The sequence below is a fragment of the Moschus berezovskii genome, chromosome 16, assembly GCF_049115385.1.
Source record: "Moschus berezovskii isolate FMDL1 chromosome 16, NW_MosBer_1.0, whole genome shotgun sequence".
Classification (NCBI taxonomy): domain Eukaryota; kingdom Metazoa; phylum Chordata; class Mammalia; order Artiodactyla; family Moschidae; genus Moschus; species Moschus berezovskii.
The window spans coordinates 7,273,601-7,297,517 of record NC_142475.1 but is presented as its reverse complement, the minus strand read 5'-3'; the positions used below and the strand labels follow the sequence as shown (position 1 = coordinate 7,297,517).

Sequence of the window (23,917 nt, the reverse complement as noted above, 5' to 3'; positions counted from 1 at the left end):
AAGTGAAAAGACAACCCTCAGAATGAGGGGAAATTTTAGCAAATGAAGCAACTAACAAAGGGTTAATTTCCAAACCATGTAAGCAACTCATACAACAGAATACCAGGGGAAAAAAACACATCAAAAAGTGGGCAAAGACCTAAACAGACATTTATCCAAAGCAGACATACAGGTGGCTTAGAAACACGTGAAAAGATGCTCAATATCACTTGTTATTAGAGAAATGCAAATTACAGCTACAGTGAAATATCTCATACCGGGCAGAATGGCCATCATCAAAAAATCTACAAACAATAAATGCTAGAGAGGGTATGGAGGAAAGGGAACATAAATTGATGCAGCCACTATGGAAGACAGTTTAGGGATTCCTTAAAAAAACTAGAAATAAAAATACCATATGACATATCAATCCCATTACTAAGCATAATACTCTGAGGAAATCAAACTTGAAAAAGACACATGTACCCCAATGTTCATAGCAATACTGTTTACAATAGCTGGGACATGGAAGCAGCCTGAATGTCTTATTGACAGATGAATGGATAAAGTTGTGGCACATACATAAAATGGAATATTACTCAACCATATAAAGGAACATATTTGATTCAGTTGTAATGTGGTGGATCAACCTAGAGCCTATTATACAGAGTGAAGTGAGTCAGAAAGAGAAAAGCAAATACTGTATATTAAAGCATATATATGGAATCTAGAAAGATGGTACTGATGAACCTATTGCAGAGCAGCAGTGGAGGCACAACACAGGGAACAGATTTATCGACATGGGCTGGGGGGAGGGAGGAGAGGGTGGAACGACTGGAGAGAATAGCATGGAGACATATGCACTACCATGTGTAAAATGGACAGCCAATGGGAATTTGCCGTGAGCCTGAGGGAACTCAAACCAAGACTCTATAACAACCTAGAAGGGTGGGAAGGGTTGGGAGGGAGGTTCAAGAGGCAGGGGGCCACATGGCTGATTTATGCTGATGTAGCGGAAGCCAGCACAATGCTGTGTAGCAATTATCCTTCAAATAAAAATAAAAAAAACACAGATTACTGGGAGAAATATCAACCACCTCAGATGTGCAGATGATATCCATTGGCAGAAAGTGAAGAAGAACTAAAGAACCTCTTGAGGGTGAAAGAGGAGAGTGAAAATTTTGGCCTGATACGGAAAAAAACTTAGATCATGGGGTCCAGTCCTATCACTTCATGTAAATTAAGCAGCCATGAAATTAAAAGACTCTTGCTCCTTGAGAAGAAAGCTATAGCAAACCTAGACAGTGTATTAAAAATCAGGGACATCACTTTGCTGACGAAGATCCATGTAGTCAGCTATGGTTTTTCCAGAGGTCACGTACAGATGTGAGAGTTGGACCATAACGGGGACCGAGCACTGAAGAACTGATCTTTTGAACTGTGTGCTGAAGAAGATTCTTGAGAGTCTGTTGGACTACAAGGAGATCAAACCAGTCAAGGGAGACGAACCCTGAATATTCATTGGAAGGGCTGATGCTGAAGGTGAAGCTCCAATACTTTGGCCACCTGATGTGAAGAACTGACTCATTGGAAAAGGCCCTGATGCTGGGAAAGATTGAGGGCAGAAGGAGAAGGGGACGACAGAGGATGAGATGGTTGGATGGCATCCCCGACTCGATGGATGTGAGTTTGAGCGAGCTCTGGGAAATAGTGAAGGACAGGGGAGGCTGGCTGGTTGCAGTCTGTGGGTTTGCAGTCAGACACGACTAAGTGACTGAACGACAATAACAGAAGCTGAGTATAAAAACTATCGGCCCTTCTGCTCAACGCTAGCCGGTCTCATGGTTTGATACCTGTGGCTGTCGCACGGTATTCCTGGCACTGCTTACACCAGTTCATTCAGTTCAGTCACTCAGTCGTGTCCGACTCTGCGACCCCATGAACTGCAGCACGCCAGGCCTCCCTGTCCATCACCAACTCCTGGAGTTCACTCAAACTCATGTCCATCGAGTCAGTGATGCCATCCAACCATCTCATTCTCTGTCGTCCCCTTCTCCTCCTGCCTTCAATCTTTCCCAGCATCAGGGTCTTTTCAAATGAGTCAGCTCTTCGCATCGGGTGGCCAAAGTATTGGAGTTTCAGCTTCAACATCAGTCCTTCCAATGAACACTCAGGACGGATCTCCCTTTAGGATGGACTGGTTGGATCCCCTTGCAGTCCAAGGGACTCTCAAGAGTCTTCTCCAACACCATAGCTCAAAAGCATCAATTCTTCAGCACTCAGCTTTCTTTGTAGTCCAACTCTCACATCCATTCATGACTACTGGAAAAACCATAGCCTTGATTAGATGGACCTTTCTTGGCAAAGTAATGTCTCTGCTTTTTAATATGCTGTCTAGGTTGGTCATAACTTTCCTTCCAAGGAGTAAGTGTCTTTTAATGTCATGGCTGCAGTCACCATCTGTAGTGGTTTTGGAGCCCCCCAAAATAAAGTCAGCCACTATTTCCACTGTATCCCCATCTATTTGCCATGAATTGATGGGACCAGATCCCATGATCTTAGTTTTATGAATGTTGAGCTTTAAGCCAACTTTTTTTTAGAATAGTGATGTCTAAACAGAACCCCTTGTCCCTTGACTTGACAGCTGTTAAACAGAATCATTCTCTTTTATGTGTCTTCAAAAATTGGTTTATTTCATGAGAAAACCCTAGAAATCTAAAATGTATCACATCTCAGTGAAGTATTATGCTTTTCTCCACCAACTTAACTTACTACACACTTTGTGCTAGTCGGCTATCCTAATATCAGTAATATCCAGTATAATAATGTTTTGTAAGGATGATCAAGCCAGATGTTTATATTCTCAATTATTAGTCATGTTCAGACTGAATGGTTATGAGTTGATACTATAAAAAATCTGTGTTAGAAACTGAACTGGTGCAATATCCTTCAAGAGTCAGACATAAATTTAAAAACCACCTTTGGCGTCGTCCAAATCAGTAGTAATCAAAATTAAGTAGTTCAATAGTTGTCTCAAAGTTGTCTCGTTGTTATCAATCAATAACCTTTAAGCAGAACTTATCATCCTTTCTGACAATTTCATTTCAAAAGGCAAAATTCACTTATATAATATGAACTGAAATATCTGAGGTAAGAAAGAGGAAAGGAATAAAATAGACATACAAAAGACGTGTATCAAAACTGAAGCGAAGTGAAGTGAAATGAAAGTCGCTCAGCCGTGTCTGACTCTCTGCGACCCCATGGACTGAATTCTCCAGACCAGAATACTGGAGTGGGTAGCCTTTCCCTTTTCCAGGGGATCTTCCCAACCCATGGATCGAACCCAGGTCTCCCGCATTGTAGGTGGATTCTTTACAGCTGAGCCACAAGGGAAGCCCATATCAAAAGAAAAGAGTTGTCTAAAATATGTGGTACTGGAAGATGACAGAAAAGAATATTATTTGCTTAAGAAATGGTTTATGTGACTTGCATTATTACTTTACTTTAAAGCTCATAAACTGCAATTTCTTTATGCTTCTTTCAGTCTTGAAAGGTTTAGGAAGTGCTAATGAAGTTCATTTAGGGTAGAAATATGTTGTTTCTTACACAGTAAAATGCATAATCTAAGAGATCTTCGAATAAATAAGTGAATATAAAGGTTACTTATTTCTCTATAGGAAATAATGGGAAATTGATGCTTAAAATGTTACACTAGATTAGAAAATTTTACATTCAGTGTCCTTGGTGTACACCATCATAGATTTATAACATGTAAACTGTGCTATTTTTAAAATTAAAATATTTAAAATATTCAGATACTTTTAATATTAGTGTTTATATTTTATATTGATATGAAGCAAGGGGCTAAATGTTTAATATTTGAAAATCTCCTCTACTAATTTATAATTCTTCAAAAAGTCTGTGGTATGCTTTTCTTTTTTTCATTAATTTATTTTAATTGGAGGATAATTGCTTTTCAATATTGTGATGGTTTTTCCCATACATCGACATGAATCAGCCACAGGTACATGTGTGTCCCCCATCCTGAACCCTCCCATCTCCCTCCCCACCCCATCCCTCTGGGTCGTCCCAGAGCACCAGCTTTGGGTGCCCTGCTTCATGCATGGAACTTGCACTGGTCATCTAGTCTGCATATGGTAATGCACGTTTCAATGCTAATCTCTCAAATCATGCCACCCTCGCCTTCTCCCACAGAGTCCAAAAGTCTGTCCTTGACATCCATGTCTCCTTTGCTGCCCTGCATGTAGGACCACCGTATATGGTATGCTTTTCTTACGGCTGTTTTCATTTTTACTTCCAACCGCAATATTTTTCATCTATAGTGTTTGTTTTCAAACACATCTGTCACATCCTTTTCTTTATTATGTTTTAGTTTGAGTTCCCTGGGAAGCCAATACTAAGATAAACTCAAAGGGAGGGAGGTAAAGAGGGAGTAGACAGAACTGGCAGAGTTTTGGCAAACCCAATAAGGAGCTCCAAGCAAAACTTGCCCACTGCAGAGGTCCCCATAGGGCAAAAATGGCCAGAATTTAGTACCTGCTTTAGTGCTAAGTCATTGCCCGGAAACTGCCAAGCAGAGCATTACCTGACCAAAGGCACTCAGCTGACTGCTCAGCCCAACTGTCAGGTCCAAAAGTATTCAGCTGAATGGCCAGTTCTTTCTTCAGGGCAGGCCTAAGCTACATACCTCACCCTTTGCCACATTTGCTTAAGTATGCAAAATTCTCTGATCGCTTGATAATAAATGCTGGTAACACATGGCCTCCAGCATTTATTCACATTTCTTGAATAACCTACCTATAAACAATATAGAAATTAAAACTTAATTCAAATAATTAGGCACTGATATCAATCAGTAATCATTGATTATTGACATTATTTATTTGAGTAAGTAGCAAATTTGTTCAGCAAAACATTGTGGTATAAAATAACAAGTACCATTTATTGGGTGCTATGAGTGTGGATTTATTATACATTTGATCTATCATTGTTTCCAGAACTCTGAGAGAGGTATCAGTATTTTATGTATAAACTAGGCTCAGATTTAGTGACTTGCGCAAGATCTCACAGCTAATAATTGGTAGAACAGTCATCCCCTAGTTCTGATTTCAGAGCTACTGGATGTTTCACTAAGTCACAGTTAAAGTGTATTAGTCATGCAGAGTCTAATAAAGAATGTATTATTTATGATAATTAAAAAATATGGTGTTCTCAAAGAATATATCAGTGTTGAACAGTAATCAGCCAAATAAGCAAAACTGTTGGGTAATCCAAGCACAGGCTTATTTCTATGAAGAAAAGCCAGCTAATACGAACTTTATGCTCTAATCTTTTCTGTTAAAGGTCACACAGTAAATCCTTTTGGCTTTGCAGATATGGTCTCTATCCCAGTTACTAAATGCTATCATTGTAGGGTAAGAGCAGATCAGATAGTTTGTTAATGAATTAGTGCTTCTGTGTTTAGATAACATTTTATTTACAAGAAGAGACAGCATCGGGTGGCTCTAGGGTACTGACCACTGTTGTAATAGAAGATACAAACTATAAACACATCAAGAGAGTTTTGTAGACTCTGAGGAGACAACAATACAATTCTTTTAAAAGTTAATAATTTAGAAAGTGTATCTAATTACTGAGGTACAGTGAGCAAGGCATGAGCACAATACAGTGGATTAATTGATAAACACTTCCAATAATAAATGCAGAGTGATTCGTTGATAAAGGGGGAAGGAAGCGTGAAATCATCAGGAGTTCTGAAAGCCAGACAAAGTGTAAACATATTCTGTTTTGAAAGTCAATTTGCATTAGTAAATTAAGCACTGAATTAAGAGACATGGATTGTAGTACAAATCTATTAGCGACTGGTTGTGTGATTTAAGCAGAGCACTTTTTGACGTATAAGATAAATGTGTTAGGCTGAATTCTCAACCGTTTCTTTTGACCCAGGGCATGTGAAAAATATAGTGCACACCTCTCATTAACAGGGGCTTACTCAGTTAAAGGGTGTTAGGAAAGCAGGTAAGAGCCTCAGCCTCCTGAGTTGGCACTGACCTTCTAATAGAAATCTTTTAAAGTAATTAGACATTATGCTTTTCCTTGTAGGAACAAGCATATGATTTAAAAATGCATTATGGTGCTATTTGCTTAGTGTTTGTTTCCTGCGCTGGCTCCTCAGCTCCAGAGAAGCAAGAGCCTAGTGTATTTCCTATATTTTTGTATCTGCTCCTCCTAGTTCAGTAACTGGCTGTAATAGGCTTTTAACAAGCAGACATTGGCTGGATGGATAGATGCATGGATGGATGTAAGAATGGATGGATGGACCGACCACTGGGTGAATCTCATTGAAAAATTATTGGAATAGGTGTTCCGTAAAGTATACTCAGGCTCCAAACATTCTTTGAGGTTATTCATTTTATTTATAAAGCCTCTCTGTCTTTAATTCAGACTTGTTGATATTTTCCTCTGCATCCTGCCAAGTACAATGTCAGTAAAGACCAGTTTTTTCCACTTGCTCCAGAAATCACCCTCACATGAAATCCAGTAAATGCCTTCTTTTTGCCAAACAGGCAATATTTTCCTACAGAACCAGACCATCTGGTTCTAAGGTAGTTTAAAAATCCACTTTTCCTGTTAAAAAAAAAAAGTTGAATATGAATCTCTCATACTTACTCAAAATCTGAAAAATAGGAATAAAGTCATTTCAGTTTTGTTCATAACTTGCCTCATCAAAATACAAAAGAAATCATACAATTGTATTTCCTTAGTAAGCACTTGGAAAATTAAATGCTTAACTCACACTGGAAAACACGTAAGCTGCATCTCTGCAAACATTTTCTCATGCTGCAATCACCAGGACAGCTGGATGTCCTTGAGCCTAGCAGCATCACCAGAAGGCCTGGAAAGAGTGTGAAGAGATTTCGTGGAAAGCACAGAGGTTAGGGACAGCAAAAGGAAGTGTTCTAAAGCGTCCTAGAATGCTTCTGCTGGAAAGAAAAGACAACCCATGGAGCCTAGCTGGTAAATGTTTTACTCTGGGTAGCTCTCATGGGAGGCATGAAACCATATACTCTTTCCTAATTAAAGGTGAGATGAAAGGAATGGATTCCATAAGTCATTGAGGTAAGGAACAGGACTTTCATTCTCTTTCTTCCATTATTGTAAGGCTTTCTATTTTACATGCCATAGACTAAAATATAGAAGAAACTGGAAAACAGCTCTGTGGATTTTTCCGTCTCACTAACTCTGGCAAGGAAGTGACCTGGCCCTTTGGGATGTGTTTTTTTTTGTTTTTAAATAAAATATTCAGATTAAACTGGCTTAGGAGAGGTGTATATGTTTATGATAATATTTTCCAACAAACAGTTAAATATAATCATTTAAATGGTCCTCCAGCATAGTACGGGGTCATGCTTTAAAAGTTTCTCAGACTTTCTGATAGTTATAAAATTAATTTTTCTTATTCTCTCAGCAAGACTCAAGACTAAAGCCCAAGATATTATTTATGTAATCATTATTATCCCTTTATGTAAGATTTTAGATATTGTATTCAATTATTTGTATAATATTAAACATGATTACAATAACCATTTATTAAGCACCTACGACTTTCCAGGCATTATATGCAAGGTGCAGCAGGATAATGGTACTGGATATCCCGCATTGCAGGCAGATGCTTTATTGTCTGAGCCACCAGGGAAACCCTACCTTTCTGCTGAGTGCTAAAGTTTCTCAATATACCCTGGATCATATTGATAAGAATAAAGGCATGGGTGACTATGCTCCTCTCTTCTCATTTGCCTAAGTCATATTTCCGTAACTCTTCAGAGTTTTAACTGACTCTAGAATTGAAGTGGTGATATAGAGGGAGGCTATGGAGAACAATAAGACCCACCTTAGAGCTTGTAGAAAAGATAGTTGACTTTACAAGGGTGATGGAAAAGCATACCAAGTGCCTGTATCAAGGACGGTCTGCAAGGGGAAGACTCAAGGAAGAATGATGAAATCAGAGCAGCTACATGTGACGACACAGAAGATAGAAAAGACGATGAACAGGGAGGTTTCGGATGTGAGCCACCAACTAGTGTGTCATCTATCGAAACGGAGTAAACAAGAAGAAACGTCTTCTGATGAGTTCAAATTTGAGCATGTAGGTCAGCCTTGCATCAACTTTGTAGAAAATCGAGTGGGTGACTACATATATTTTTAGCCTTCAAGACATATTTGGGCTGGAGAGAGCCATTGATGACCACTGTCTTCTTTGGATTCTTGGGTTCCTTCACTTTGGCCTGCCTGCCTCGTCTTCTCTGCTTCTTTCCTATTTGCCTACTCTTCCCTCTTCCCTTGTGTGGTCCCCTTGGGGTCACGTGTTTCTAGAAGGCCAGTCCTGGTGACTCGTCGTTCTCTCTATTCCATTATATTATCTGAGGAACCATAAATTAATAAATGTCATAGTCATGCTGGGACTTAAAATCCATTAGTTCCAAACACATACCCAGTTGCCTAACTGACTTCTTCACTTAAATATCTAAATGATCTCCCAAACTTTTGACTTGAACCTCCAACAACCCATCCACCCCAGTCATCGTTGTCTATTTATGCAGCACGGTTATTCTCTCATTTACAGAGTCTGAACTTGGGGATTTTTCTCCATGCAGTCTTTTCTTTATTCCATCAGCAATGCCTATCAATTCTCTCTCTGCAATATATCATGATCCCTTTCCATCTCTACAGATGCAATCTTAATCCATACTACTAATAAAAACATTTTTAATTGAACTATTCAGTGGCGTCCTATCTCACTTAGAAATGTTCTAGCTATTTAACAAGATTTTTCTCTTTTAAACTACCCTCAGGGGGTTGACTCTTTTCAGTTATACAAGTCAAAATTCACCTGGCACCCAAATAAAGAGATCTTTCTTATCTCCAGTACAGATAAACCCCAGTCCACCCCAGCATTGTGATATTATTGGTTTTCTTTTGTATTTTATAACACTTTTCTTTTTGGAATTATCCTTATTCTTTTGCTTACTTAAGGTCAATTTTCTTCATACCCATTCACTGTGATCTAATCTCCATGAGTGGAGATGTTGTTTTTCTTATTCACTCCCATATAGCACTGAAAATCTATATGATGGGCTTGGATCTTAGCTTGCGTGAACTGGTAAGCCATCAAAGTGATTAAGTTAACAAAGGGGTATGATCTGCTTTCTCTTCTCAAAAGATAACTTTGGTCTTTTGTTGAAAATGGATCTTAGAAGAATGAAAATGAGCTCTATCAAGGATCTTTTGCCAGAATTAATGAGTTGATTCATTCATCAACAAGTTAGTACACATACCAGGTATGCCAAAGATCATCTTTTGAAAATAGGAACTGGGTCACACCACTTTGTTAACTGAATCTCTTTGTTGGCTTACCAGGGCACTCAGACTAAGATCCAAGCACATCATGTGGGTTTTAGTGCTACCCTCTTCTTGCTTATTACATTCCATGGATCTTCATTCAGGTTTTTTTTTTATTTTTATTGTATATAACTCTTTTTCTTGGAATGTTCTTCTCAGTATTCTTTGCATAGGTATCATCTTCTCTCTCTTTAAAGTTTGGCTTAAGTGTTCCTTCTTTAGAGATGCTTTCCTAATCTCCTTACTTGAAGGAAGTTCCCTCTATGTTTTCTTTTTCTCAGCCCCTAATGTGTTTCCTTCATGGCGTTTATTAGTTTTTCAAGTACTACAATTACATTTTTGTGTTCTTAATTTTCATCTGTCAAATTCACTTGAATGTCTTGTTCTCTTTAGTATCCTTAATTTCTAACAAGATACTTGGGACACTGAAGGTACCCAGAAAAAGCTGTTTTGATTTAAAATGATAGCAAATGGTAGCTGAAGCTCTTGGTAAATAAGATAAGTCTATTTACAACTGGAGACTCCTAACTAGCCATAAGATATGCTTTTTTGGTTGTTTTAGGCCAGTACTGTCTTTTGGACTCTGTGGGAGAGGGCAAGGGTGGTTTTGATTTTTTTTTTTTTAAAGATTCCTTTAGGTATAACATGAATGCTAGTTTATTGTATTCCTCATCTAGAATAGTATTGAAATATATAACAAGGAAGGCCTTTCATCTATTAGAAAGGGCACAGGATACTTTGTCAGATAGTAAGATATTATTATACTTGACCAGATATTAACCTCAAGAGGAGTCGGTGAGTCAAGAAGCTGCTTGATTATAGAAAGAGCCAAAGGCCCATGGGAAAAGGACTTGGGCAGAGAAGGGTGGACTGCCTTTAAGGCAGTAGGCGTTTGCTGACTTTGTGGATGTGTCTCAGAATATTTGAATACCACTGTCACTCCACTTCTGTCCTCTCTACCCTGGCCCCTGAGCTTGTGACACCACTCTGCCCCTCCCCTGCATGAAATAAGAAGAGAAGGTGCAGAGAACAGAAGCATAGGGCATGCCAACCTTCAAGGACTAATAAAGTAAATGACCAGAGAGGGAGCAGGTAGAGAAGAAAGAGAAACAGCAACAGCAAAATGGCTTTCCAGCAGCTCAGGGGGGAACGTTCTTTAAGAGGCCGACTATGTCAACAGACAGCGGTGGAAAACTGTAGGAATTGGTGCCTTTGTGACAAAAAAGTATCAGTAGCAATACATATTAAATCAACTTTTAGTGGCAAGAGAAATTGTTGCAGACTACTTTAGTGCATTCCAAAGAGGGGAGCGTTTACACAGTCCGCCAAGGGTGGAGGGCATGAGGAAGTGCGTTGTCTGTAGATAATTTCGAAACAGTCATAAAGATGACTGCAATTCATCTTTTTATTTAGTATTGCCATACTCTGACAATTCTGAGCAAGAAGAGGATTAAAATTTTTCTCCCTTCAGTCACCACTCTTAAAAGATAGTGTAACAGCTAAAAGACGGCATTGGGTCAAAGGAGGATGACTTTATGGGACTTGAGAGACTTGTGAATGTTTATACAATAAAGGGAAGGACCGGCCTAGAGGAAGTGTTTTAACAGAGTAGACAGGATTTTAACAGAGTAGCTTTAACAGTTGTAATCAGTACAGCGATCTGAGATCATATAGAATGCATAAGACACAGGAATGATTTTAGCCTTGAATGAAAATAAGGCTAGAGGAAAACATTCTTGACCTTTAATTCAAACTGTTCCCATATGCCAAATTGTAGATCTTTTTTATTTCTTAAATTAATTCACAAATTCTGATTGCATTATTAAATAGTTTTTCATTATGTCCACTTTTGAAAATAGCATTGATGTTTCAAAAATGGCATTGGTATTCCAGATGTGACTGCTGCTCAGTTATTTCATGGCTCTCATGTAAAAGAATTTTAAATGCTTTGTGTTGGTAGATATATTATAATTTCTGACATTAAATTAGTATATTCTGCATTTGCACTTATTTCATACAGGTAACAAATATTGGGTGTTCAAGGACACGACTCTTCAACCTGGTTACCCTCATGACTTGATGACTCTTGGAAGCGGGATTCCCCCTCATGGTATTGATTCAGCCATTTGGTGGGAGGATGTTGGGAAAACCTATTTCTTCAAGGGGGACAGGTCAGTACACACTTCACATGAGGAAAACAGTTAACTGATGTTTAGAGAAGTCAGTATATCTAGTCTGTAACAGGAATGTACATTTGATGAAAGAATCTGTGTGGATGTAAACACAAGAATTAATAGAATTGAAAATCTCTTAAACATATTTTAAAATAATATTGAAGATAAATATTCCTTTAATATTCCCAAATAATATGGCTTTATGATGAATGTATATATGTAGTATATATTCTTTCTCTTCTCCATAATCGTAACATGCCTATAAAGCTGTATAAGCAGTATATATTTATCCTTAGAATTCATTTCCTGTAATTTTACTTACTTTACTTAAAAGTGCTTTCAAACAGGTCTTTTTTTGCTTTTATGTTTAAAGTTAAAGTTTTATACTGTGCACACAGTTAATTCTGAACATTTTCAAATACCTTCAGTTTTGTCATGAGTTCCATTTCTTAAGACACTGTGATTTAGGTACCAGCAGATAGGTGCTGTGAACTAACCAAACTGTCACCGGACTAAATACTTTCAGCTTGAAGTATAATGTCTCTTGTTATTTTCTGTCACATCTTTTACTTTTATAACATTAGTAACAGGGTTTGTAAAACTTGAAGTGAATAGTCTCTTGATGTACAGTAGCCACTAGGCATGCTAGTTTTACCCCTGCCCACTTGTTGACAGATATTTCATATAAAATCAAAGTTGAAGGCTAAAATTTTATTATTTTAAATTAGCAATAGGTTAAAAATAAAGATGAAAAATCAAATTTTAGTTGCACTATTACTAGTTGGATCAAAATGTGACATTCGTAAGTAAACTTCATTGGTAGGTAGAATTTAAGTAGGTCATTTTACAAGCAGTTAAAGCACATGCAACTCACAAACACACATTAAAAACAACAGGTTTTAATAACCAAGAAGTTAGTATTGAATTTGCCTTATAATCTTAACATAATGTAACCCTATAAAATGTCTCCAACTACTTGAGAAAAGTAGGGATATAAACCTTGTTTATTTTGCACTTTGTAATGTTTGATAGCAAGTGGTTTGAAACGTTGAGCTTTATCTGTGAACAAAAAAGATTCTATCATTTGCATTCATGGATAAAAATATATAGTTTTACATTTATTTGTTATGAACTCTTTATGCATTAAATTTGCATGTATTTCTATAGCAAAATATTCCTAGATTTTAATTCACTGTCAAGAAGCTAAAGTGTTGCTAGATGTTTCTTACTGAAACACAAGTTCATCAAAAAACCTCTATCATAGTAGAAGATATTACTTACCACAAAAAATATATGACTTTCAGCAAGATATAAATGTGGTTAGAGTATGAAAAGAGTAGAATGAAGAAATTGATTGCCATGGCATGATGACTGCTAATGGAAATAAATCAGTGGACTTACAACATACTCTTTAAATTAATGACCCTCAAGGCTGTTAGAGATTAATTCTTCAGCTGGTTTTAATTGCTTGAATGCACTCTTTTAGGACTATGCTCAATGTTGAATTGTGTTGGGTTGTTTTTTTTTCCCTCCCAGAAAACAAAAGGCTGAGAAGAGACCCTGGAGAAATTAACTTCTACAGGACAGAGCATGAAAGCTTAGCTTTCATATTACAGTTTTAATGAGCGTTTCAGAGATGATAATTAGAGCTGCTGTTTTGTTATCAGTTAGCCTTACTTAGAAAAATGTTTCCATTCTAAAAACTTAGTACTTCTTCAAAATATTGTTTAGAAATTAAATGTTGGCTGTCTCAAGTCAGTGAAATCAATGAAGGTTAAGACACCAAATTTATCATAAAGATTATAATAAATGAGAAAAGGAATTTTAGTTAATTTATGTCGTACTTGACAAGCTACATGCCAAATACATAAAACATATAGAAATACTTTGATTTTAAGTTCTGCTTAAGTAACTGCTTCTATTGATTTTAAAAATATTTAAAACAAGATCCCAATTAATTTTCATGTGTGATTTTATATGAGTTGATTTGTCATAGATGTTTTATAAGAAGACTACTTCATATTTGTATGTTTAATTCCAAAGTCACAACATTTATTAATATATTCTTTCTAGATTAAAAGTAGGTGGAAAAGACATTAAACTAACTCAAATGTAAAAAGCAATCTGTTTGTCACTTTTATATGAAAATTCAGTGTATTTCTTCCTTATAGACATTATTTATTTACAATACTTATCAATTTTAACATTTTATGTATTTCCCATGTATATTTTGAGAGAAAATTTATTGAAAATCCATTTATCCTTACTTATTTCTTCCTCTTATTTATTGACATTTTTCTGTTTAAAAAACGTATTGACAGACTTCTATTTCTCTAAGTATAAGATCAGAAAAGAATTTTAGAGCTAACCTAGTCTAAAACCTCAATCGCTTTAAGTGAAAGTCCTTTAGTCGTGTCCGACTCTTTACGACCCCACGGACTATACAGTCCATGGACTCCTCCAGGCCAGAGTACTGGAGTGGGAGCCGTTTCCTTCTCCAGGGGCTCTTTCCAACCCAGGGATCAAACCCCGGTCTCTCACATTGCAGGAAGATTCTTTAGCAGCTGAGCACCTGCGAAGCCCCGATTGATTTAAGGGGTCATGGAAATAATGTCCCAGGTACAGGAGTAATATATAAGGCAGTCGGGAGTGATGGATTCTGTGGTGAGCTGCAAACCACACACATCCAGAAGAGCATGCAAAGTCAGAAAAAATTCTATGATCTGCTAGAAAAACAAAGCACCCCTTTCAATTAGCTTTGGTCTAAACACTGCCATATGTCAGCCCTGTGTCTTATTCACTTCCCACCAAAGTCTGGACGGCCTCAGTTACAGTCCGCAGGCGTGCCTCCTACACCTGACTCACTGTGGTGAAGGGTAAATGTGAGACAGCCCATTCCTCTCTCAATAGCTCTAATTCCTGCTTCCTTTAGATTTCTAGATTTCTGTTCTTGTCTTGCCATATCCCTCGCTTGTTTATTTAACACATATTTTGAGCACATAGTATTTGGATAAAAAATGACAAGGCTTCTGCCCCTATTGTCCTGAGACTCTATTAGGGATGTTGTTGTAAAGAGAGAAGAAAAAAATGACCCTGATATTTTAACATCGAGAAACGCTCCAAAGAGATAAAAAGAGGTGCTGATGTGATAGACACTCATGGGTGGTAAAGAGCAGTGGGGAGCTTAGCGTGTCAGTCAAGAAAGGCCTAAACTGTGAAGGATGCGCTGATGCAGGGGCTCAAGAGGGGAGACATTTCAGTCGCATGAAATTTTCAGGCCAGCGTAGTGCAGGCACATGAAACAGCGGTGCAAAAGCAATAATGTTAGAATGTTCACATCAGAAAAAAGCTTTGTTGCGAGAGCATAGTGAGTCAGTTTGAAGAGGTCCATAGGTAGGTAAGGACTGGATGATGAGGCATTTTAAGTACAATAGAAAGGCGTTGGAGGGTTTTCAGCCGGAAAGTACATGTTCTGATATGTTTTCAAAATCACCATTATGACTTCTATATGACTAATGGGTTTCAAATGTGGACGCAAGGAAGTTACTTGGTAGGCTGTTGAGGTAATCAGGTTGACACAATGGTAGCAATGTAGATGGAGCAAAGAGCACAGTTTATGATTTTATGTACTCATAGCAAGCTGGTCTTAAGGCTTGGATTTTAGAGGTGAGAAGAACAAATCAACAACATCTAGAATTATCACCGCAATTGAATAGATTGTGTCATTTCTGAAGACGGAACATATAAGGGAAGGGATATTGGGAAAGGGGATCTAGAGTTTGAAAATGCTCACTTTTGGTAAGTAGATACCTCTTTACACACAATTGGAGAAATCAAGGAGGTAGTTGGATGCCTGAGTTCTCAAGGAAAGGTGGGTTGGAGGCCCAGATCTGAGAGTAATTGACATATAAATTACATTGCAGGTAGGGGCCCACATGAAATCTCCTAAGTGCAGAAGTGTAGGTGAAATGATGGTTCTTTAAACAGATCTGTAAATTCAGATTAAAATGTCCAGTTTCACTGTTTCACATACAGCATGGAGCCAAATCCTTCAGACTCCTACTTGCCCTTTTCTTAATATACTATAAATTGATACTTGGATACATTTTGGTATTCATAATATTTAGCTCTAAAATGCTGCCATCCTAAATCATCTCTTAGCATCTTCTCACAAATATATCCAAGACTCTATTGCTATACTTAATTCTAGGCTGAACTATTGAGGATTTTAAGACATTTTCAAAGAAAGAAGAAAAAATTTAGATCTATTTTGGTTTATTATTATTACCACCAATAGCCAAAAAAAAAAAAAACCACACATCAATTTCTTGTAGCTTAAGTTATATGTTTATGAAGTGTTTCCTTTTTGTGTTTTTAAAATTATCGAGCAGAGTACAAATTGCTATTTTCGATTATTTTCCATTTTTAATAATGCTTCTGAAGAAAGAAATTTTGTATGATTATTTGGGTGTGAAAAAAAGTGACCCTTGATTTTGTGGTAACAGAGGAAAGACATCCTGGCTCTGAAGTAAAAAAACAAACAAACAAAAAAAACAATGAGACAAAGTGGAGGAAGAAATGACCAGGTTATGTGAAATCAAATTTTTATTCAGTTTGAGTTCAGTATCCAGAAACATTAAAGTATATCATTTCAAAATGTTCTGTACTATATATTTGTTCTCACACAAGGAATTTAAGAAATTACTGCATTTTATTATATGGACAACTGTTTTCTCTTATGATTATGACTCATAATCAGTCTGAAAATGATGAATAAATCCCATTTCTATTCATGATTTTAGAAGATCGATTTACAATGTGTTTCTCAAAGAATCAGCAATTTAAAGTCATAATTCTACTGCAAAGATTGTAGATATGTTAGAAGAAAAAGCTATAACATTTATTTACAATAGCTTTCCAAAACTTTTCCATTATAATGTCTAAATTTTAAACCCCTCCAATTTATTTACATAATGTTACATCTGAATGCATTAATATTCTTCTCAATGAACCTGTAAGTTTAGTTTTCAGGAGAAAAAAATCAGCAGATTGAACTTTTTTGTTCATGTTGAAATATGTTACATATGTTGGAAATTAAGATGCAAACCTCATAAGCCTCAGCTTTTTTATAAAGTAGCTGAATGTAATGTCTTTATATAATCATATAATGGACTGAGTAATATTATGGTTGAATATAGTTAGATGATTTTAATCACGTTTAAGTTTACTGAGTATGTATCAAAGCTGACACAGCAGATAGCCTGAAGATCCAAGCCACCTATGATGAGTTTTTCAAAAACTGTGAAATGAAATTATAGTTTTGCATTATCAGCTAGCAAAAAGAGGGGAAAATTGCTTTTATCCTAAAAAATTCATACCAGGATTATGTTCCTATGAAGGAGTACAATGAAATATACATTCCGTTAATATTTTCTTGAACTGTGATCTCTGTATAGTTTATGTGCCTTGCATATTAGTGCTCAAAAAATGGTAGGTAAATATTTCTATGAGTGAATAGAGTGAGGGACGAAGAAAAATTATATGGACACAATGAACATTATGAATTTCAGTGAGGGCCCCAAGAGGGTAGGATGGCATGGAGATTAACGTACGAACGCTGTCAAGGGAGACACTAGCAGTAATGTGGTAGAAAATTGTACTAAAGTATGAGTCAGAAAGCATTTGAGTTTGAACTCTGTGACATTCAAGAAAAGCAAATATGATTAAGACATTACCTTTGAATAATATGATGCCCGATGCTTTGTTACCACTGACTGAATTGAGTGACCATATATACTAAATCTATGGTTAGGACATCAGCATAAGCACACTTTAATCTGTAATGTCAAAGATTGGTGAGGGTTTTGGTGAAATAAGACTAAAATTATGTATATCTACAAAATGATCCATGAAGAATAGATCCTGCAGCACGAACATTGTTGTAACTAAACCTCGGAGAATAAACTTGGTTTCTGAGTGTGTAGGAATCTTCCTTAAATCATGTATGGAATGTGGTCCCACTGTCACTGGGATGTAAAATTATTCCTTGGTTAGGAAAATTTTTAAATTTGCTTTAAGTTATGGTTTATGCTAACTAAAAATTTCACTTACTGTAAGTTACATCATTATTAATCTATCATTGAGGAAAACACTGCCAAGTATTCTTTGCCATAGCATTGAGATGTGAAACATAACACAGATGCAAATTGTGGAAATATATGTATCTTAGAATCCACGGTGAGGTATTTGATGATTTCTCTGCAAAAGCTTTTCTTTATGGTCGACTCAGGAACTAGTTAGTATATATGTCTATTGTAAATATCACTGAAATATTTACTTGAGAGAAAAGATCTAGAGATTTTGAGTGCAATCTCAACCTCCTTAAACATGCTATATTCATCACAGTGTGTTCTGTGATGAAATATTCAAAAATAACTTAAATCTGGTGTTTCCATGGGAAAAAAAGTGAATGAAAATGCACTTTAGCTTTGGTAGCACTTTGCATTCCCTTCCTGTCTTCTTCAATAAGATAGGCCCGGCTACCTTAATTTCAGCTCAGTGTTTCTCCCCAAAGCCTTTCCTGATCTCTCTATCAGATCTGCCCTCATCTTCTGTGTGATAAGAATCTGCGACAAACACCTGCACCATGTGTTTCCCTTTTTGGATAAAATCTGCCTTGTGGCTTATTTATTGGTATACGTCCTGAAACAGATGTTTCTACCTTCTCTGTGAACACTGAAGGTGGAGGTAGTGCTCATATTCCGCATGTTACCTTTCTAAGCTATCTAGGAATCTGCAGCAAAACATTCTTTACAAGATCCCACAGCCCAATAGATAAAGGATTCTCCATTGACCTGAAACAGGAGCACGCCCAGAAAAGACTGGACTTTTTTTTTCTTTTTCTGGTTTGAACCAAGTACCTAATCTCAATATAAATGCATTGTGTGTTACTCCATAAATCTTTCGGTATAACGCTACCTTTAGCATGTACTAAGACATATCCAGTGATGGTAGCGGAGGGAGAAAATGTTATCAAACATATTCGGTGTGTGTAGAGGAAAGAGTAGAAACTTTTGAAATCAAACAGAATTGGTTGTAAGTCTTTGTATCATTCATCGTCCTCCAAGAATTCTCCTCTCAAATGGGGTCAATGACAACTCTTTCATCGGTTTATTGTTATTAAATAATTTAATGCACAGAGCATTTTATGCCTGCTCTACAATGGGCAATATCACTGTGAACTCCCAACTGGTTTCACTCCAGTTTTGTCAATCCTTTTGAATATATAGATACAAAACACTTGACTCTTAGAACATATATAAAATAAGGAGTAATCCAGAGTAGAGATGTTCCCAGTTTGTTCCTTAGATATCTAGCAGGTCTGTGAAAGTGGCTCAATGACCACTCTGTGAAGGGATGAGAGTCTGAGAGTTCTGACTCTTGGAAGCTTTGCTTTTATCTGCTTATCTGTCTACACACCAAGGACTCTAGTCGAGACTTGCCCTAAAGTCTGTATTCATATACCCATGGCCTCATCAACAGCTCTACTTTGCTAACAGGCATCTGAATTTAGCACACCTAAACCCGAACTCGTGGTTCCTCAAACCACCCTCGCTTACCTTTCCACGCTTCCTACCTCGCTGAACGGCAGTGATGTTCCTCCGGATGTTCAGGCCCCAAATTCCGGAGTCACGCTCAGCTTTGTTACCTCACATCCTGCATTCACGGCATTCGTGAGCACTCAGGGCTTTTCCTTCAAAGCAACCTCCCGACCCCTTGGATTATTATCAGCTCCCCAGCACACACTGTGGCCCCAGGGTTACGGAAATGACATCCCACCTGGCATCCGTGCGTCTTCTTTACCTCCTTCCGTCTGTTCCACTCGCAGCTGCAGGGTGTTCCTTTCAGAAACAAGCCCTGTCTTAAAGTTTCCCCGCTGACCATCTACATCGGCTTCGCATCTCTCTTGGAGGAAAACCCCAGGTTTTGCCAGCGCGTAAGGGTCTATCTCATCGGAGGTGCCTGTGCCCACCCCGAGGTTGTCTCCCTTTGGCTGAGTCAGTTGCAATCCCTGTAGCCTCACTGGACGCTCAGCGCTCCAGGCTTGTGCCTGCCATGGAAACTTTCGATAACCAGTTACCCTGTCTGGAACGGTGTACTCTCCAAAACCACATATGTTGCTTCTTACTTCTTTCTGCTGTCCGCTCAAAATACCAGTTTATCAAAGAGGACCTCTCAATCTAGTTATTTTAAGTGGCTGATACACATTCCGAGATAACTTGTTCTGCTTTATGTTCTTAAATAGATCTTCCCAGCTCTTATGATACTATGCATTTATTGATTTGTTTTTCCTGTAAGCCCTACGTATCCTAAAATATAAGATTAGAACTGAGGCATGTCTGTTGGGTTAAGTTTGTTTCTCTAGCACCTACAGTGATGCTAGAAGCATAGAAGGTGTTCAATAAGTATTTGTTAAATAAATGAGTGGCTAAATGAATCAAAATTATGCTTATTTCAAAAGAAGTATTCTGCTTAGTTTTAAAAATCATGAATATCTCTGATTTCTACACTGGTTGGTGATACCCTTTTGAATTGTAATGATGCTTAGCTAGTGTTTTAAAATTAGTTTTAAATATACAATAACATACCCATTTTTAACATATTCAGGAAAGGAAACAATAATTTATGTCCACTGTCTTTGCATGATGTGAATCAATTCTGTAACTCACTAACAGGGATACAAGTAGTAAACAGAAAGCATTTCATGGATGTTATTATGTGTATACGTAATTGTCTTTCCTATGAATCTGTTGTTGTTGTTTATTTATCCTTTTTAGGTATTGGAGATATAGTGAAGAAATGAAAACCATGGATCCTGGCTATCCCAAACCAATCACAGTCTGGAAAGGTATCCCTGAATCTCCTCAGGGAGCCTTTGTTCACAAAGAAAATGGTATGTAACACGTGCATTGTGTGTTTCATGAGTTTGCTGAGTAAATGAGTAATTTATCCTGCTTGATCACTGTGTTAAAAGATTAGAGAGTGCCGTACTAGGGCTGTATCATATTCATATAAACTTTCCTTCCTAACTTTGTATTTCATATAATGCTCAAGATGTTCTTTAGCCTCAACCTATTTTAGTTTATTTAAAAAGAGTGTTTTTAAAAAATGAAGAGTGTTAAGTAACCTCACCTATTTTCTGCTAAAATTCATGTAGAGATAATAATAACAGACATAGGTGGGACAGGAAGTGATCACAAGGAGCGGTTTAAATGTGGGCGGAGTCACAGACATCTAGTCATACAGCATGTTGAGGATTATAATTTTTCGTGTGTCCCTTTAGATAGTTGAGACTCCTATATCTGTTGGTTGAGTTTGAACATTTCTCTCCCCATTCAGAGATTAGTATGAATGAACCATAATACTAAGTCAAAATAAAATGATTCATAATATTCCAGGAAAAGGGAAGTGACATGAAACTGAAATATAGAGGGGGAAAAAAAAAATCTTCTCAAATGATTTATAATAGGAACAAGAAAAAAGTACATTATGTGGGTACTAAATAGCACGAAAAGTCAATAACATATATGTAAAGATAACCAAATAAACATCACTTGCAAGAGCAAAATTAAATGCATCAAGGGGAGGAGAAACCAGAAAAATTTAAGGAAGAATCAGGGGCTATAAAAAATATCAGCGCCATTCCCTGAAAACAATGACTGACCATCAAATTGCCAGAGTATAAATAAGCTTTACACTGAATGCCCTCTTGAAGGAACTGAGACCCAGGATGATGCCAATCAGAAAAGTCAAACACTGACTGTGTTTTGATCCTCATTATATGTAATTTATACCAGATTCTGTGCAGTGATATCCCACAAGTAAAATACTATAGGCAGAGGCTGAGTCAGAAAGAACCTTGAAGCCTGACTATAGCACTGACTGGAACTGCAGTGTTTTGTGTACTCTGTTGGTTCAGAGAATCAAAGGACCAGGTTAAATATAGCCTGTATGTGACAAACGCAAAAATCCACAGGAGAGTACAAATTGAGTTGAAACATGTCTGTTTAAGGTAAAAAGGAAATCATTAAGAAAATAAAGGAAGTCACAATGCAATCAAATTGGAGGCTGTAAAATCATATCAATAACATGGCAAAAAAAGAGTCTGACAAACTATGCAATGCAAAGGACAAACAGGTGAATTTTTGAAAGATGATCACATGGAAGGCATAAAACTGAGATCATGACCCCAAAATTATAGCTGTCACCAGGAATCTAGTAGAGAAAGGAGACTTCTTGAGGTTAAAGAGGGTTGTTTCAGACCAGATAAAACTGACTCCAGGTAGCATTTATAGAATACCTAGCACTGCTCTAGTCTGCCCTCAATAAAAGTCATCACACACTACACAGAAATACATGCAAAGAAAATTATACCAACATCTTACCAGTGATTAAGTATAGCAAGTTTGATAATAGTTTCTAAAATTTCTTCCCTTTATTAGTATTCTAAAATGAGTATAACTTTTATAATTAAGATAACTTTAATAATTATTTCAAAAGATTGAAAAAGTACACAGAATCTTAATTCCTAGCATATTAGCGTTTCTATTGTCCCTCTTTCTATTCACAAGGCCACTAAAAACTGAGATTTGATACAGTTTTCTGGAAATAAACCATAATTGTATAAAAATAACAAAGAAATACTCTTGCTGAATCTTGCCCCATGGTTTTTCACATTCTTGTCCATCTGAAAATAATGTTTGTTTAAGATAAATGGTTTCTTTACATTCAGAGTTTCATGTTTTCTTTCCACATAGCAAAGAATAACTTTGTAAAATAGTGGCGAAAAAACAAAGCATGTTGTAAAAATCAGTGCTTCCAAATGACAAAAACTACAGATGAAGCTTCAACACATCTACGTACCTTACTGAGTCTAGCCCTTCCTTTAGTATCCTTAAACACTTAGCTCACTTTTGATCTGTTAGGAATGCTTGCGTATTCTTTTTGGTACACTCACCCTTGCACTCAAAATGTCATATTACAGCCGTCAGTTTATATGCACATTTGTTATCACCTCGAGTGTAAATTCTTCAAGTGCAGTCACAGTAACCGTTCATAAATGTTGTTGAAATTAACTTGACCCCGTTTATTACTCTGCACATTCGTCCCATAAAGTGAAGGAGATCTCCTGTTTGTTTGAAACTCTTGTTCTGTAGGGTAGCAATATTAATCAGTCTGCAAGGTGTTAGTCTAGTTTACCAATAGCAAATTCTCCAATTTTAATTTTCTACTCAAATCTCGTGCTTGTGTTTTTAACCTTGAACTCAAATTTTATACAACTTCTTCCCTTATGTTTCTTATAGAAGAGAGCAAGCTCAAATTATTGAGTAAGCACATTTATATTTATATTTAGACTCAAAGTAACTCTCTATAAGGATAACATACACTTGACAGCCATAAAATCAGAGGTGATACAGTAATGGAATGTTTTCTCTAATTCCTCACACTTCCACCAAGATAGGAATTTCTTCCTAGAGATCATCTCCTCATAGTAGTTTTCAAGGAAAAAAAAAAGTCCCCAATAGCTTAATCTTGAGCTATAGATTTTTGAAGTATATTTTCATATTGAGGTAGAATAGGCCCTCCTTTAATACCAATACGTATTGATATTAATTCTGCCACCTTGACCAGTGTGAATATGTCGTGCTGTTTACTGAGTTCCAACCATCTTTCAATTGTGCTACATAAATTTGTTATCTAACTTAATTGTCCAACACACACACCTCCTTGCCTCATTTACAATTACTTATAAATGAGAAAACCAACATCAGCTAGTTTAAGTACTTACTCGTGATCATGAAATTGGTAATATTATATGTCTAAGGGTTGAAACTAGAACATTCTAGCCTCACTGAATTGCTCTAATACACTCTTTCCAAAGAGGAAAAGCTAAAACATCTTCTCCTGCATTTTATCATTAAGATAATTGACAGTCTGCCATATCAGGCTAAATTTTTCATTTTGTCATATTTGACATACCTTAGGCTTTCTCAGAATGTAGCTTCCTAAGCCATTAGTATCCCAGTTTTCACCTGTAAATATTCTAAGTTTAACAGTTTTCTTATTTTCCACTTTATTTTTAGCCCGCCCCTGAAAATAGCTACAATAATCCTAAGGATATTTGAATTATGCCAAATATAATGAACTTACTTCTTGCTTTGACAGTGTTTTAAGCAGTGGCATGATTTTTTTATCATATACTAAAATTATAGTGAATAATCACTGCAATTACCCACCTTCAAATCTCAAATTGCTGTCAAGCCCCACCTTCCAGGTATTCTATA

At 36.8% G+C, this 23,917-nt stretch overlaps 1 protein-coding gene across 1 annotated transcript in view; it reads left to right on the top strand.

Moving 5' to 3' along the window:
- MMP16 (matrix metallopeptidase 16) overlaps positions 1 to 23,917 on the top strand; it is a 368,590-nt gene that overhangs the window by 332,024 nt on the left and 12,649 nt on the right. Inside the window, exons 8-9 of the mRNA XM_055431810.2 lie at positions 11,420 to 11,570; positions 20,411 to 20,526. Of these exons, the coding sequence (XP_055287785.1) occupies positions 11,420 to 11,570; positions 20,411 to 20,526 (267 nt within the window). The remainder of the gene's footprint in view (positions 1 to 11,419; positions 11,571 to 20,410; positions 20,527 to 23,917) is intronic.